Source organism: Hippopotamus amphibius, chromosome 7 (genome assembly GCF_030028045.1).
Source record: "Hippopotamus amphibius kiboko isolate mHipAmp2 chromosome 7, mHipAmp2.hap2, whole genome shotgun sequence".
Lineage (NCBI taxonomy): Eukaryota > Metazoa > Chordata > Mammalia > Artiodactyla > Hippopotamidae > Hippopotamus > Hippopotamus amphibius.
The window spans coordinates 119,202,068-119,219,373 of record NC_080192.1 but is presented as its reverse complement, the minus strand read 5'-3'; the positions used below and the strand labels follow the sequence as shown (position 1 = coordinate 119,219,373).

The following is a 17,306-nucleotide window of genomic DNA, read 5'->3' as shown; positions in this document are numbered from 1 at the left end:
TACATGTGACTGTAGAAATGTGTAAATTTAATGTGTATCTGAGGCAGCAGAAATATGGGTTATAAGGCATCACAGCCAGGTGACATACTTCAAATTGCTTTCTTATGCCAATTACTGTCTAAATAACTAAAACTCCTATATTTATCACTTATAAGAAAAATGGAAAGTTGAAGGTGTTAATTAAATCCATGGGAGCAAACATATAGCACAGATTAATTAAGAGACAATCTGAAATTATGTTACCTTTTTGAGTTCCCAGAGACTTGTATTTTCAGCTCCACAGAACAAAGGGTTTCTGCTGAATGGATCGTATGTGTTTAACTGTTTGCCACCTGAGGAAAAAAATATAGTATTTCTCAAATGCTCTATTCCTAGCCCAAGAAGTGACTAAACCCACCAGGATTAATGCTGTCACTGACACCTATAAGTTTCAACATTCTCGGGCTTCCTAAGTGGTGCAGTGGTTAAGAATCTACCTGCCAATGTAGAGGACATGGGTTTGATCCCTGCCAGGAAGATCCCACATGCCGCAGAGGAACTAAGCCCGTGCGCCACAACTATTCAGCCCATGTGTTGCAACTACTGAAGCCCACGCACCTAGAGCCAGTGCTCTGCAACAAGAGAAGCCACGGCAATGAGGAACCCGTGCACCACAATGAAGAGTAGCCTCCACTCACCGCAACTAAAAGAAAGCCCACGCACAGCAAAGAAGACCCAATGCAGCCAATAAAATAAATAAATAAATAAATAAATAAATAAATAAATTTATTAAAAAAAAAAAAGTTTCAACATTCTTAGTTAACCAGGCATCCTACTTAGATCAAAAACTCCAAGTGCCTGAGAAAAAGATGGCGGCGAAGTAGAGAGACGTGGAGTGCATCCCTCTCCACAGATGCATTGGGAATGCACGGAAGGACGCAGTAATTCCCACAGAGAACCAGCTGAACACCAGCAGATGGCCTCGGACACCAGAAAGGGCTGCGGGGAGCCCGACATAGCCGACTTAATATTCGTTTAATCCAATACTTGGACATTAGTCTGAGGCTTGGACAGTCTTCTATAAACACCTCTATCGCCAGGACAAGTAACCCCAAAAGTTTGGATAACCATGAGGAAACAAAGAAACACCATGCAGGCAACGGAGCAGGAAAAAAACCCACAAGACCAAATAAATGAAGAGGAAATAGGAAAAATGCCTGAAAAAGAATTTAGAGTAATGATAGTAAAAATGATACAAAATCTTGATAACAAAATAGAGAAAGTACAAGAAACAGTTCATAAGAACTCAGAAAAACAAACAGCAATGGATAACAAAATAACTGAAACTAAAAATACTCTAGATGCTATAACCAGCAGAATGACTGAGGCAGAAGAACGAATAAGTGAGTTGGAAGATAGAATGGGGGAAATAAACGCCATAGAGCAGGAAAAAGAAAAAAGAATAAAAAGATTAGAAGACAGTCTCAGAGACCTCAGTGATAACCTTAAACATACCAACATTCGAATTATAGGCATCCCAGAAGAAGAAGAAAACAAGAAAGGGTCTGAGAGAATATTTGAAGAGGTTATAGTGGAAAACTTCCCCAACATGGGAAAGGAAATAATTAACCAAGTCCAAGAAGCACAGAGAGTCCCATACAGAATAAACCCAAGGAGAAATACACCAAGACACATATTAATCAAACTAACGACAATTAAACACAAAGAAAAAATATTAAAAGCAGCAAGAGAAAAGCAACAAACAACATATAAGGGAAAACCCATCAGGATAACAGCTGACCTTTCTACAGAAACTCTGCAGGCCAGAAGGGAATGGCAGGATATACTGAAAGTCCTGAAAGAGAGAAACCTACAGCCAAGAATACTCTACCCAGCAAGAATCTCATTCAGATTTGAGGGAGAAATCAAAAGCTTTCCAGACAAGCAAAAGTTAAGAGAATTCAGCACCACCAAACCAGCCTTACAACAAGTACTAAAGGAACTTCTCTAAGTAGGAAATACAAGAAAAGGAAAACACCTACAAATACAAACCCAAAACAATTAAGAAAATGGTAATTGGAACACACATGTCAATAATCACTTTAAATGTAAATGGATTAAATGCTCCAACCAAAAGACACAGACTGGCTGAATGGATACAAAAACAAGACCCTTCTATATGCTGCCTACAAGAAACCCACTTCAGACCAAGGGATACATATAGACTGAAAGTAAAGGGAAGGAAAAAGATATTCCATGCAAATGGAAGTCAAAAGAAAGCTGGAGTAGCAATACTCATATCAGACAAATTAGACTTGAAAGTAAAGACTATTAAAAGAGACAAGGAAGGACACTACATAATGATCAAGGGATCCATTCAAGAAGAACATATCACAATGGTAAATATCTATGCCCCCAATATAGGAGCACCTCAATACATAAGGCAAATGCTAACAGCTATAAAAGGGGACATCGACAGTAACACAATAATAGTGGGAGACTTGAACACCCCACTTACATCAATGGACAGATCATCCAAACAAAAAATAAACAAAGACACACAAGCTTTAAATGACACATTAGACCATCTCGACTTAATTGATATTTATAGGACATTCCATCCAAAAACGACAGACTACACTTTCTTCTCAAGTGCACATGGAACATTTTCCAGGATAGGTCACATCTTGGGTCACAAATCAAACCTCAGCAAATTCAAGAAAATTGAAATCATATCAAGCATCTTCTCAGACCACAACGCCATGAGACTACATATCAATTACAGGAAAAAAACTGCAAAAAATACAAACACATGGAGGCTAAACAATTCACTCTTAAACAACCAAGGAATCACTACAGAAATCAAAGAGGAAATCAAAAAATATCTAGAAACAAATGACAATGAAAACACAACAACCCAAAACCTATGGGACGCAGCAAAAGCAGTTCTAAGAGGGAAGTTTATAGCAATACAGTCCTGCCTTAAGAAACAAGAAAATGATCGAATAAACAACCTAACCTTACACCCAAAACAACTAGAGAAAGAAGAACAAAGAAACCCCAAAGTGAGCAGAAGGAAAGAAATCATAAAGATCAGAGCAGAAATAAATGAAAAAGAAAGGAAAGAAACCATAAGAAAAATAAATAAAACTAAAAGTTGGTTCTTTGAGAATATTAACAAAATTGATAAACCATTAGCCAGACTCATCAAGAAAAAAAGGGAGAAGATACAAATCAACAGAATTAGAAATGAAAAAGGAGAAGTAACAACGGACACCTCAGAAATACAAAACATCATGAGAGACTACTACAAGCAACTATATGCCTATAAATTGGATAACCTGGAAGAAATGGATACATTCTTAGAAAAATACAATCTTCCAAGACTGAACCAGGAAGAAATAGAAACCATGAAGAGACCAATCACAAGTACGGAAATTGAGGCAGTGATTAAAAATCTCCCAACACACAAAAGCCCAGGACCAGATGGGTTCACGGGCGAATTCTATCAAACATTTCGAGAAGAGTTAACACCTATCCTTCTCAAACTCTTCCAAAATATTGCAGAAGGCGGAACACTCCCAAACTCATTCTACGAGGCCACCATCACCCTGATACCAAAACCAGGCAAAGATGTCACAAAAAAAGAAAACTACAGACCAATATCACTGATGAATATAGATGCAAAAATCCTCAACAAAGTACTAGCTAACAGACTGCAACAGCACATTAAAAAAATCATACACCATGATCAAGTGGGGTTTATCCCTGGGATGCAAGGATTCTTCAATATACGCAAATCAATCAACGTGATACATCATATCAACAACTTGAAGGATAAAAACCATATGATCATTTCAATAGATGCAGAAAAAGCTTTTGACAAAGTTCAACATCCATTTATGATAAAAGCTCTCCAGAAAATGGGCATAGAAGGAAATTACCTCAACATAATAAAAGCCATATATGAAAAACCAAAAGCCAACATCGTTCTCAATGGGGAAAAACTGGAAGAATTCCCCCTAAAAACAGGAACAAGACAAGGGTGTCCACTCTCACCACTATTATTCAACATAGTTTTGGAAGTTTTAGCCACAGCAATCAGAGAAGAAAAAGAAATCAAAGGAATCCAAATTGGAAAAGAAGAAGTAAAATTGTCACTCTTTGCAGATGACATGATATTATACATAGAAAACCCTAAAGACTCTACCAGAAAACTGCTAGCACTAATTGATGAGTTTAGTAAAGTAGCAGGATACAAAATTAATGCACAGAAATCTCTTGCATTCCTATACACTAACAACGGAAGAGCAGAAAGAGAAATTAAGGACACTCTCCCATTCACCATTGCAACCAAAAGAATATAATACCTAGGAATAAACCTGCCTAAGGAGGCAAAAGATCTGTATGCAGAAAACTTTAAGACATTGATGAAAGAAATCAAAGACGACACAAACAGATGGAAGGACATACCATGTTCCTGGATTGGAAGAATCAACATTGTGAAAATGTCTGTACTACCCAAAGCAATTTACAGATTCAATGCAATCCCGATCAAATTACCAATGGCATTTTTCACAGAACTAGAGCAAGAAATCTTACGATTTGTATGGAAACGCAAAAGACCCCGAATAGCCAAAGCCATCTTGAGAAGGAAAAATGGAGTTGGTGGAATCAGGCTTCCTGACTTCAAACTATACTACAAGGCCATAGTGATCAAGACAGTATGGTACTGGCACAAAAATAGAAAGGACGATCAATGGAATAGAATAGAGAACTCAGAAGTAAGCCCAAACACATATGGGCACCTTATCTTTGACAAAGGAGGCACGAGTATACAATGGAAAAAAGCCTCTTCAATAAGTGGTGCTGGGAAAATTGGACAGCAACATGTAAAAGAATGAAATTAGAACACTTCCTAACACCATACACAAAAAGAAACTCCAAATGGATGAAAGACCTACATGTAAGGCCAGACACTATAAAACTCCTAGAGGAAAACATAGGCAGAACACTCTTTGACATCCATCAAAGCAACATCCTTTTTGACCCACCTCCTAGAATCATGGAAATAAAATCAAGAATCAACGAATGGGACCTCATGAAACTTAAAAGCTTTTGCACAGCAAAAGAAACCATAAACAAGACTAAAAGGCAACCCTCAGAATGGGAAAAAATAATTGCCTATGAAACAACGGACAAAGGATTAACCTCCAAAATATACAAGCAGCTCATGCAGCTTCATACCAAAAAAGCAAATAACCCAATCCACAAATGGGCAGAAGACCTAAATAGACATTTCTCCAAAGAAGACATACAGATGGCCAACAAACACATGAAAAGATGCTCAACATCACTCATCATCAGAGAAATGCAAGTCAAAGCCACAATGAGGTATCACCTCACACCAATCAGAATGGCCATCATCACAAAGTCTGGAAACAACAAATGTTGGAGAGGGTGTGGAGAAAAGGGAACTCTCCTGCACTGTTGGTGGGACTGTAAGTTGGTACAGCCACTATGGAAAACAGTTTGGAGGTTCCTTAAAAAGCTACAAATAGAACTACCATATGATCCAGTAATCCCACTCCTGGGCATATATCCAAAGAAAACCATAATCCCAAAAGAAACATGTACCATAATGTTTATTGCAGCACTATTTACAATAGCCAGGACATGGAAGCAACCTAAATGCCCATCAACAAATGAATGGATACAGAAGATGTGGCATATATATACAATGGAATATTATTCAGCTATAAAAAGGGATGAGATGGAGCTATATGTAATGAGGTGGATAGAACTACAATCTGTCATACATAGTGAAGTAAGTCAGAAAGAGAAGGACAAATATTGTATGCTAACTCACATATATGGAATCTAAAAATGGTACTGATGAACTCAGTGACAAGAATAAGGATGCAGATACAGAGAATGGACTGGAGAACTCGAGGTATGGGAGGGGGCGGGGGGTGAAGGGGAAGCTGAGACGAAGAGAGAGAGTAGCACAGACATATATATACTACTAACTGTAAAACAGTCAGTGGGAAGTTGTTGTATAACAAAGGGAGTCCAACTCGAGGATGGAAGATGCCTTAGAGGGCTGGGGCAGGGAGGGTGGGGGGGACTTGAGGGGGGGGAGTCAAGGAAGGGAGGGAATACGGGGATATGTGTATAAAAACAGATGATTGAACCTGATGTACCCCCCCAAAAAAAAAAAAAAAAATTAAAAAAAAAAAACAAAAAAAACTCCAAGTGCCATCAGAATTTATCTTGGTACCCAAGCTAGCATTTGCGATTGAATAAACCAGGCAGCATGTTTATCCCAACTATTAAAAGCTCCCTTTCAAAGTTTATCCCCTTTCTAAATAGGTACCCATATCTTGGTCAATTAGGTTAAGATGGCAAATGACCTGAAGATGAAACAGGTCTAAATTAGTTTTTGGAACTTTAGAGTGTACTGAATGTTCATCATTAAATTATGCCCAGAAGTAAGTCTCACTTGGAACAGGTTTTATATTATCTTCTTCATTTTTCTGGCAACTCTGCGTTAGAAAATTTAAAACAAGGAACCTTCAGAACACACAAGGAACCATCTACTTCACAATGCACAGGCTCGTCATCCTTCTAAAGGATTATTCCCACTTTAGCCTTCAGGGCAACTGATGGATTCTTTTAAAAACTTTCCTGGTGGCTACCATAGTTCTCTTTTATACTTCCCAGGCAAACTAAAGTTAAGAGAGATGAAATCCAAAAGTCTCACAACGAGTTTGAAGAAATAGATCTGGCACCCTTCTTGATCCTCAAGGCTATTGTGCTTTTCTTTACAGCCTCAAATGAAGAGGCTGCATTTCTAAAATTTCTTTTGGCTCTAATATTCTATTAATAGACTTAATAGTTTGTCTATTAGTTTGTGTGTGTTTGGAAAGCCTAAAGGTTCTATATCAATAAAGTTTTCAGTGCTAAAACATTAAGGAACTACAGATGGCAAATATGATGCTGGAACAAAATAACCACAAGTTCCACACAATTCACAATATGTAACCAAATACTTTTGTTTATAAATTGAACATGTGTTCTTATATGTTCCAATGTTCCATGCAGGAGGTCTTTACACGTACAGATAAAGAAACTAAAACTGGTTCAAAAGTACAAACTTACTACATTTATAGCTGAAGGAAAAGAGATCTATAGTGCATCTAACATGGCCACAGTTTTCTCATTAAAACTTCACAGCTCCAAAAGGTATCTGCTTTAATTTCTAAGATTTAAATTATTTTAAAAGATGTATTTATTGTCTGTAGTACTGTTCATGTCAATGATTCATTATATTAAAAATTTACTTCTAAGATCCTACATATATCTTGTTATGAGAGCTCCCATCTAAAAAAAAGCAATATTGAGGACCTCTAAAATGTTACATAAATGGTATACTGTTAATTTCTATTAAGATCAAAGGGAAATCCAATTCCTCGGTTTAAAAATTCAAGAGAATAATTTAAAGATTTAAGAAACTCACCTTTCAAATTATCAAAGTGCACCCAAGAAGCAGACGCTAACATTTTGGTTTCCACATGACTTTCAGACACAGTTTCTTCCATCTCAACTGTTCCTACGGTATCTGTTTCTGTTTCTTTATTTGCATCAGTGAATTTTCCTGTCTCTTCATCATCTATGTCAATAAAATTTTCTTCCTCATCAGATTCCTAAAAAAATGGTTTAATGAATCTGGGTTAATCAACTGAAGTCTGTATTCAATTATGTGAGGTAGTTGTAAAGAAGATTCGCTTATTGCAATTGTGATCAAACACGAAAGTTCCATCAATGAAATTTAGAAGGAGAGGAGACCATATTCTTAGTCCTAAACGTAATAGAGTTCAGTTTTGAGCCAAGAATCCCTTAGACTTTGAAAGCATTCAGCCCTCAAATAAATTTTTCACTTGCTAATAACCCTATGAGGCAGGTTGCTATTAGTCCGTTTCAAAACTGAGGAGACAGGCTTAAGAGATCTACTGGTTCTATAATTGTAACGATCTCATATAATCGCACTTTAGGGTAGTTTATTACAAGTAAAGGGGTGAAACAACATGCCCACCCAGTAAACTGCACACCTGGGTCTAAAATCCAGACTGGTCTGATTCCAGGACTCACATTCTGCTCCAGAGAACTAGGTAAGTTATTGTCATTGAAGCAAAGAAGAAAAATACCAAATATATTTCAGAACCCACTCGATTTAAAAAGCAGTTGTAAAATATACCGGATGATCATCTAGTTGACTTCTTAAACCTGGTTTTGCTTTAAGGATCTCAGACACGAGATATAAAGCTCCACATATGAACGGTGGCATCTGTTCACACGTAACTTGAAGTAACCTCTTCACAAAAGCCTTCACCCTCCGCAACACAATGTCAGCTTTCAGAGACTTGTAGACAAGGTTAAGAAACATGGCTTGCTTAGAACACAACATCAACCCCGGATCCAGCATCTTCCTATAAAACAGAAACAAGGTCGCATGTTTATTCATAAAACATCCCCATACCCAACAACTACTAAAGGCAACTATTAACCTTATTTTAGTCAGGAATAACCTTCCTGCTTATTTTAGAACAAGAGACCATTTCTGCCTTAAGATGTAAGATGGAAGTCAATGACCAGAACAGAAAGAATGATAATAGTACCAGGGGAAAAATAGGCACAGGAGCACGAGACTTTCTTTTTTGTGTGGTTTCTTTTCTCTTTTCCAAGCGGTTGTCTATTCTCTAGACCAACAGGGCAGAGCCCCCTAACAGTACAATTTTCATATAGATAAAGAACTGCGCATGGAAGGTTAATTCAAAACCAAACAGTGAAAACTGACCTATGAAGCAGCCAACTAGACCAGTGTTCTTATCCTTGCATCACTACCTACTAGCTGGGTGACTAGAGGCTGCCTCCACATGGTTCTAGTGAAGCCTGTACATGTATAGCAGAAAATTGAATTGTGAGAATCTCTAGTTCAATGTACAACCTGTATAAATCCTTCCTGTACACTCTTCTCTGTGCCCAGAACGCTCTTCTCCAACTGTCTGCACATCCTTAGGTTCCTCCATTATTCTCAGTCCCACGTTTATGTTCTTTATAGTTTAACAAATTTTATCTCCTTTCTCTTTTTTCCCCCCAAAGTCCGATGGAACAGGGGCTGTGCCTGTGTTATTCACTGTTGTAACCCCAGTGCCTGGCACTTAATAAGCACTCAGTATTTCTTAAATGAGTAAATGGTTCATTCCATGGCAAGTGGTTGTTCAATATCTCTCATGACTGAGGACTGCTCACTCTTGCACTAGGAACACAATCCAACTTTGGACAACTCATTTCTTGCCAGAAACACCTTCTGTATCCACAGCTGAAATCTGCTCCTGTGTAATTTCCAACCATTAATTCTACTACTGCCTTCTGAAGCAACACAAGCAACAAGAGCAAAAATAAACAAGTGGGACCACATCAAACCAAAAGGCTTCCGCACAACAAAGGAAACCATCAACAAAATGAAAAGGCAACATATGGAATGGGAAAAATATCTGCAAACCATGTATCTGATAAATGGTTAATATAAAAAAATATATAAGGAACCTCATACAATAACAAAAAACTCCCAAATAATCCTATTAAAAAATGGGCAAAGTACCTGAAGAGATGTTTTTCCAAAGACATGACATACAAATGGCCAAAAGGTATGTGAAAAGGTGCTCAACACTACTAATCATCAGTGAAATGGAAATCAAAACCATGCTGAGATCTCAACTAACACCTGTTAGGATGGCTATTATAAAAGACAAGCAATAACAAACACTGACAAGGATGTGGAAAAAACGGAACCCTTGTACACCATTGGTAGGAATAGAAATTGGTACAATCATTATGGAAAACAGTATGGCAGTTCCTCAACAAATTAAAAATAAAACTACCATATGATCCAGCAATGCCACTTCTGGGCATATATCCAAAGGAAATGAAATCAGTATCTTAAAGAGATATCTGCACTCCCACATTCACTGCATTATTCACAATAGCCAAAGTATGGAAACAACCTATGTGTGTGTCAACAGATGAATGGATAATGAAGATGTGGTTTATACACACAATGGATTTATTATTCAACCACGAGAAAGAAGGAAGCCCTATTGGTGACATGTATGAACCGGGAGGACATTATGTGTAGTGAAAAAAGAGAAAGACACCTACCGTGATTTCATGTATGTGTACAGTCTTAAAAAAAATTGAATTCATAGAAACAGACAACAGATTGGTAGGGGAAGGGGGAATAGGGAGATGTTGGTCAAAAGGTACAAACATTCACTTTCATGGTGAATACAGTTAATAATACTGTATCATATACTCGAAATTTGCTGAGAATAGATCTTAAGCATTCTCAACCCTCCCCCCTCCAGTAGTAACTACGGCTGTGAGGTGATAGATGTGCTATGGTAATCATCACAATGTATACATGTATCAGATCTTCATGTTGTATGCTTTAAACATACACAATTTTATAGGCCGATAAATTGGTTAAAAAACCCACAACAAAATAACCTAATCATATTTTTACAAGATAAGCTTTCAAATATTTGACCCTTTACTGTAGATATTATTTGTCCTTCTCTCCCCCAAAGTCTCTCCTCTGCAGGCTGCTGAGCTATTATCTCATGTGATAATTTTTAAATTCTCTTTTTATCCTGCCTGCTGAATCCTAGAGATGCTCCAACTGGTCTGGACCCCAGACGTTAGGATACCCAGAATTAACACAATCCTCCAGATATGCACTCCCAAAACAGAATCATTACTTTTCTTCTAAGCACTTTTATTTTTTTCTACTAACACTAGAAACGAAAATATTTAACCTTGTGAGGCATTTTAGAATTGCTCACATATCTATTTTTTCCCATTTGTCAGTTCCACAATTCTAGTACTTATTGGTGATATTCTTAGAAAGTCAATGTTATTCATATAATCTTGACTATTCCACTTTCTCTCTTCTCATTTAAATTTTTCAATATTTCCATCCACTTTGCTACTCATTTTTAATCATAAGTTCCATTACACATCAACAGAAAAATTTGAGAATTTAGACGGATGTGTCTCTCCTGCTTGACAGAGAATATGTTCCTGAATTTTCGATAAATCACGTTTTTGTAAGCCAAATCACTTCTTCATTTCTTTTTATCTCTCAATTAATATCCGGGAATTTTTATTTAAGGGTTTTTAATAAAACCAAGAGAAAATAAATACTTTATAAAGGATCTGAGAAACTCTGTGAGCGCTCTTGGCAAACAGCAACTTAAAGAGTTTAGGAATGTACTCCTCAGAGATGTTAGACTGCTGTGCTAAATGCTGAGATGTTAAAATGGATATTATAAAATATGTTTTCCAAACACTTTCTAAAATTTAGAATTTCTTATGACCCTCAAAAGTTATCAAAAAATCGAACCCTGAAACCTCTACATTTTCAGCCTTGGAAGTCTTTCCACATTAAAAAAGTTAAGTATTTATCACTTTATTTTTTAAAAAATTAAAACAGTTTTTTTTTTTGGCCACTCTGCATGGCTTGCAAGATCTTAGTTCCCCAATCAGGGACTGAACCTGGCCACAGCAGGGAAAGCACCAAGTCCTAGCCACTGGACTGCCAGGGAATTAGGGTTAGGGTACTTTAATAAAAGACTAGATTCTTAAGAGTTACGGAAAGACCTCTGAGATTCTTTTTTTTGTATCAGCGCAATCAGTGCCATGAAACAGCATGGACTCCAAGCCAGTAGGCCCGGATTTGCCATGGAACTTGGCTTTATCCTGCCTATGTAACTTGCAAAAGTTACTGCACCTCACAGACTGGAGAGCTGTTAAGAGGATTAAATGGAAGAAGTGTATGTGAGTAACAATGAGAATAGTAACGATGATGACGACAGCATCTTTACAGCACTTACTATGTGTCGGGCATTGTTAAACACACACCATACACTGAAGATTACACAGGTTTACAAATACATTAACTCATTAATCTTATTAACATCCCAGTTCTGTCATTTTTTAGCTGTGTAACTGTGAGGAAGTTTCATAATCTTCATAACACTGTGGGATAGATGCTTTCCTTTTATTTTATAGACAAATAAAAGCACAGTAAAATGGGACCAAGCATGTTTACCGATATGGTCTTAATAAGGACTAAGTAATCTGTCCAAAATTACACAAGAAACTAATGACTGGTACTCAAACCCAGGTCATGTAGCTTAGGTCCAAGCAATTAACCACTGTTATGTTTCTCATAAGATATATGTATGTAAAATTATAAAAACGATTTAGAAGGAAATACACAGCTTGTTGGTATACTTCAACAGTTTCGAAGCTTACAAACTGTTCAAAACATCAGCCTTCAATGGGTGCACTGCGGGACAGTTGCAAAGTTCAGTAATTCTATTACCAAAGTCTTAATCCCAATATTTAAAAAAAAATTCCAAAACTGTAACCCCTCAACCCTCTTATCTAAAAACATTCTTATTTACCAACTGTCTTCCCCAATTTGAACGAAAGTGCCTCTAGAGGTGGGAATTTTGTTCCCTGTGCTATATCCTGAGTTCTGGAATAGGGCCCAGCACACAGCTGACACTCAAAAAATTCTCGTTGAATGAACAACTAAATGGCTGTGTGAAGGACAGGAGGGAAGAAATACAGGCCTGAAGACGGGGACTTCTCAAAATAAAAAATTATAAACGACATATGCGAAGCATATAATTAAGATGCCCAATGGGGAACCGAAGATTAAATGACTCAAGGTTGGTGAACAGCAGGTTGCTGAGGGGGCCAGAAATCCTACTTTCTAAGTCTTTCTACTGCCCCACAGGAGGGCACTGAATTATATTTCTCATTCACGTACTGGAATGGTAGGTACTTACCGATACAAGGCTGTGTAATATCGATCTGATATCGTCTGCTGAGAATTCATTACCTGAAAGAGCAACATCAAAGCCTGCACACTGGTATTAAAATTCACGACATGCAGCACTTTAAACAGCGTGTCAACCTGCTCCCTCACTTTGTCATCACCAGTCCGGGCATAGGGATATGCCCTATTCACTCCTGTTAAGAGGGCACTGAGCATTTTTGATTCAATATCCTTTTTCTTGATACAAGTCCGAAAAAAACAAAAATAGAGAGTTATTAATTTGTTAGCTAATTCACTTTCTTCATGGGACAGGGCCATTTGATTTAAAAAACAAATTGCATAATATTGGGCTTTGGAGCTGATATTTGAGCGGAAAAGCAGTCTTTCTACTTCACTACACACAACTCCTTTCATATTGGGATGTTTACAAAGCAATGTCTCCAACAGATGGGACGCTTTGGTGGCTATTCTGTTCTGAGGATCTCCGAGTTTATTTACCACCTGCACAAGAAAGGCCTTTTCTTCCTCAGGTTTGTTACAAAGAAGCTCATGAGCCACTGCAAGGGCTCGAGTTTTGGTGGTTACTAATGAGTCATGACTTAGAGTTTCTAAGACTTGCACAAATTCAGCCACTAAGTGTTTCAGCTGGTGTTCAAAATACCATAATATGAGTCTTCTATCTCTTGAGTCCTTGTTGCCACTGGACAACTGTTCTAGTTTGTTGAAAGGATGCTGGCTGAAAATCCGTAGCTTTCGGCTGTCTGGCAAAAGGTCTGTAATGAGTAACTCTTTGAAAGTATCCAAAGCCATGAGGCAGTGCTGTTTGCTGCCCTTCTTTTTAACAAGGTTCAGGAGAGTTTCTACAAACTGGAGTGTGTGAACAGCATCATCCTGAATAAGAAGAATCATGGCGGCCATTCTGTCACCTAGCGTCCCTGATGACACAATTGCCTTCATCCAGGTAGAAGAGGCTCCCTTTTGATTATTTGTCTTATTTTTGAATAAACTGATTTCATGTTCATACAACTTCTGAGCCAAGGTTTTGTACTTAGACACAAGGTCCCGAGGCTGGGGTTCCAGAGAATATTCACTGCTATACTCCAGATCATACCATTTGCCTCCAGGCTTAAATAACAATGTCTGCCTCTCAAAAAATTCAAAGATGTCCTGTTGCTTATCTCTCTTTGCTTTTGTTTTGGCACTGCTGTTCTCATCTGAATGTTGTTCTGGCCTCTTCTTCTTTTCCACCTCACTTTCATTTTCTGCTGCATTTTGCTTTTTATTATTAACTTTAGATATTCTTGCTTCTTTTTTGCTGGCACCTTCTTTTTTAGCTGGTTGATCTTCTTCAATTGAGAAAGCTTTTGCATACTTGGCCAAACTAAGATTCTGAATAAATGCTTCCAATTCACCCTGCTGAAGATCATCAATTGTTCCTTTTTTGCCTCCATCCACCACTTCCTCATTCTCATCCAAAGTAGCCAACATAAGGTAATCTTGCTGCATAAAAACATAAGAAAGTTAAAAATAAATTACAAATCCAACAGTTTAATTAAAACCTCCAACGTTAATTTGATATCTATCTCCTTGAAATCAATTATCCATGAAACTGAGTTATCACAGTATTGCCTAGGCTTCCACCTATACCCAAAGTACTTGATAGATAAAAGATTTAAATGTGAAATATAAAACCATAAAGTAATAGGAGAAAGCACAGCGTAACTGAAAAAATAATTCCAGGGACTTCCCTGGTGGTCTCGTGGTTAAGACTTCGCCTTCCAAGGCAGGGGGTATGGGTTCAATCCCCATTTGGGAAGCTAAGATCCCACCTGCCTTGCAGCCAAAAAACCTCAAAATGTAAAACAGAAGCAATATTGTAACAAATTCAAAAAAGACTTTAAAAATGGCCCACATCAGGGATTTCCCTCATGGCACAGTGGTTAAGAATCCGCCTGCCAATGCAGGGGACATGGGTTCCAGCTCTGGTCCAAGAAGATCCCACATGCCGCAGAGCAACTAAGCCTGTGCGCCACAACTACTGAAGCCCACGCACCTAGAGCCCATGCTCTCCGCAACAAGAGAAGCCACAGCAACAAGAAGCCTGTGCACCACAACGAAGAGAAGCCCCCGCTTGCCACAACTAGAGAAAGCCCGCACGCAGCAATGAAGACCCAACACAGCCAATAAATAAATAAAAGTAAAAAAATAAAAAAATAAAGGTCCACATCAAAAACATCTTTAAAAAATAAAAATTCTAAAATTAAAAAAAAAATTAATAAAATAAATTAAAAAATAATTCCAGAGTAGGGAAAAATCTTTCCAAATTTGACACAAAACTCTGGGCCCATAAAGAAAAGAATGGATAAATTTATCATTCTCTTACACACAAAACATATACAAAGATCAAAAGACAAACAATAAGCTGGAAAAAACAACTGGCAACTCATATCAAAGTGATTTGGCTTAATATTTAATGTAAAAGTTCCTATACATCAGTTAGGGAAGTGACAACCCAACAGAAAGATGTGCAAAGGATACAAATAAATGGTTCATAGAAAAAAAAAGTGGTTCTTTAAAAATGTGAAAAGATGCTCAACCTCACTGACATTTAAATAAGTCCAAATTAAAACCACAATGATACATCTGTCAGACAAGTGAAGATAAAATTAAGACAGGTGGTATTGGGGAAAGGGTGGAGGAAAAGGCACTTTTCTACATGATTGATGGAAGTGTAAACTGGCACAATCTCTGTGGAGAGCAATTTGCCAACTTCAGTCAAAATACAAGACACACATCCTTTGGCCCAGCAGTCCCATTTCTATAAATTTAGGCTATACATACACTTACAAATGTGGGAAAAGAGATGTGTTTAAAATTATTTACTGAAACATTATTTAAAATAGCAAAAGACTGACAACTTAAACATCCACAGTAAATGGCTGGTTAGATAAATTAAGACAATGATTTTACTGGCATAAAACCAACGACAGAACTTTATGTAACAATGTGGAGGGATCTCTAAAATAGTAAGGAAAAAAAAGATTTAAAATATTATAGATACAGTACCTTTTGTGTAAAAAATAACAAACCTGTGTGTGTGTGTGTGTGTGTGTGTGTGTGTATGTGTATTTGCCTGGAAGATATAACAGATACAAAAATAATTCCTTCCTGAAAGGGAAATTGCACGGTTGGAGATAAAAGTGGGAAAGAAGACTTTTCATCATGTACCCTCCTCCTTTAAATAAAACAAAACAAAAACAAAAATCTTTTCGTGACATGTGCATATATTACATACTCAAAAATTAAATGCAACCCAAGTACAGAGCAAACTGTGAACCTGCCCCGGTAAACTGCATTTCTCCTGCTTCTAATCGCTCATCCTACCCCGTGCCCTCACCACGCTGTCCAGAAAGTCTAGTCTCAAAACATGTAATAAAAAGCCAAACTCTGTCACATATTTGCTACAAATCTTCTAAGGGTTTCTCATCAAATTCAGAGCCTAAGCCCATCCTCTTACCTCTCTGACCTCATTTCTTACGGCTCTCCTCTTACCTCACTTGCACTACTTTTATTGTTCCTGGAACAACAAAACCAAAAAGGCTCACTCCTCTCCTTCATTTTTCCTCTGGAACACCCCAGTGGTGGGTTCCCCGATCACCTCGTTTAAAACTGTAACGCCCTCTCTCAATCATTATCCTCCCTCCTTGTTTTAGTTTTCTCCACTCAGCGTCTGATATACTATGCATTCCAAAGTTTGGTTACTGCTTCTTTCCCTAATTGGGATGTAAATTCCAAGAACGCAGAGAGCTGCTTCGGCGTAAAGTGAGCGTGTGTACTCTGTGAGAATAGAAGTTAAATTCCAACACCAGTGGGGTTCCAAACACTGATGCCACCAGGTCAGGACCAAAAATAAGTCCTCTCCGACCTGATGGAGTGCCAGTTATACTACGTTGATAAAATTAGAGGATCACCTACATCATAAGAAAAGACACGGCATAAAAACGTTCAATTCTAAACGACTTTTCTCTTGCAAAGAGCAATGGGAAAGAAAAAGTGCGGAAAACGGACAAGAGCACATTTCGAAGCTGGGATCTGGGTCCACGACGCCCTCCTACTCTGCAGCTCGCGGGCTGCGGGGCCACCTGCCCCGCCACTCGCGGGACCACTCCACGCGCCTGTGTCTCCCTTCTCTGGGAGTCCGAGGCCATTACCTTGGTGCCTCCGAGCCGTAACACTTCCTCCAGGGAGAACCCATCCTCGGCTTCATCGTTATCATCCTCGTCGTCCTCGTCCGGATCGTCTATTCCTTCCTCCGAGAGCCAGGGCCGCTTGGCATCGAACTCCAAAGGTCTCTTAGCGGCCGCCATGGCGAGCAAAGCACGCGCGCGCGGCCCAAAGCTTCCTTCCGGTCGTCCGG

General features: G+C 38.2%; 1 protein-coding gene across 1 annotated transcript in view; it reads right to left on the bottom strand.

Moving 5' to 3' along the window:
- The window catches only part of CEBPZ (CCAAT enhancer binding protein zeta), a 30,092-nt gene extending 12,800 nt beyond the window's left edge, over positions 1-17,292 (bottom strand). The window contains exons 1-5 of the mRNA XM_057740744.1: positions 17,101-17,292; positions 12,900-14,389; positions 8,237-8,468; positions 7,499-7,685; positions 244-332 (exon numbers count right to left, since the gene is read on the bottom strand). Of these exons, the coding sequence (XP_057596727.1) occupies positions 244-332; positions 7,499-7,685; positions 8,237-8,468; positions 12,900-14,389; positions 17,101-17,256 (2,154 nt within the window). The 5' untranslated portion in view covers positions 17,257-17,292. The remainder of the gene's footprint in view (positions 1-243; positions 333-7,498; positions 7,686-8,236; positions 8,469-12,899; positions 14,390-17,100) is intronic.
- Positions 17,293-17,306: the final 14 nt, after the last annotated feature.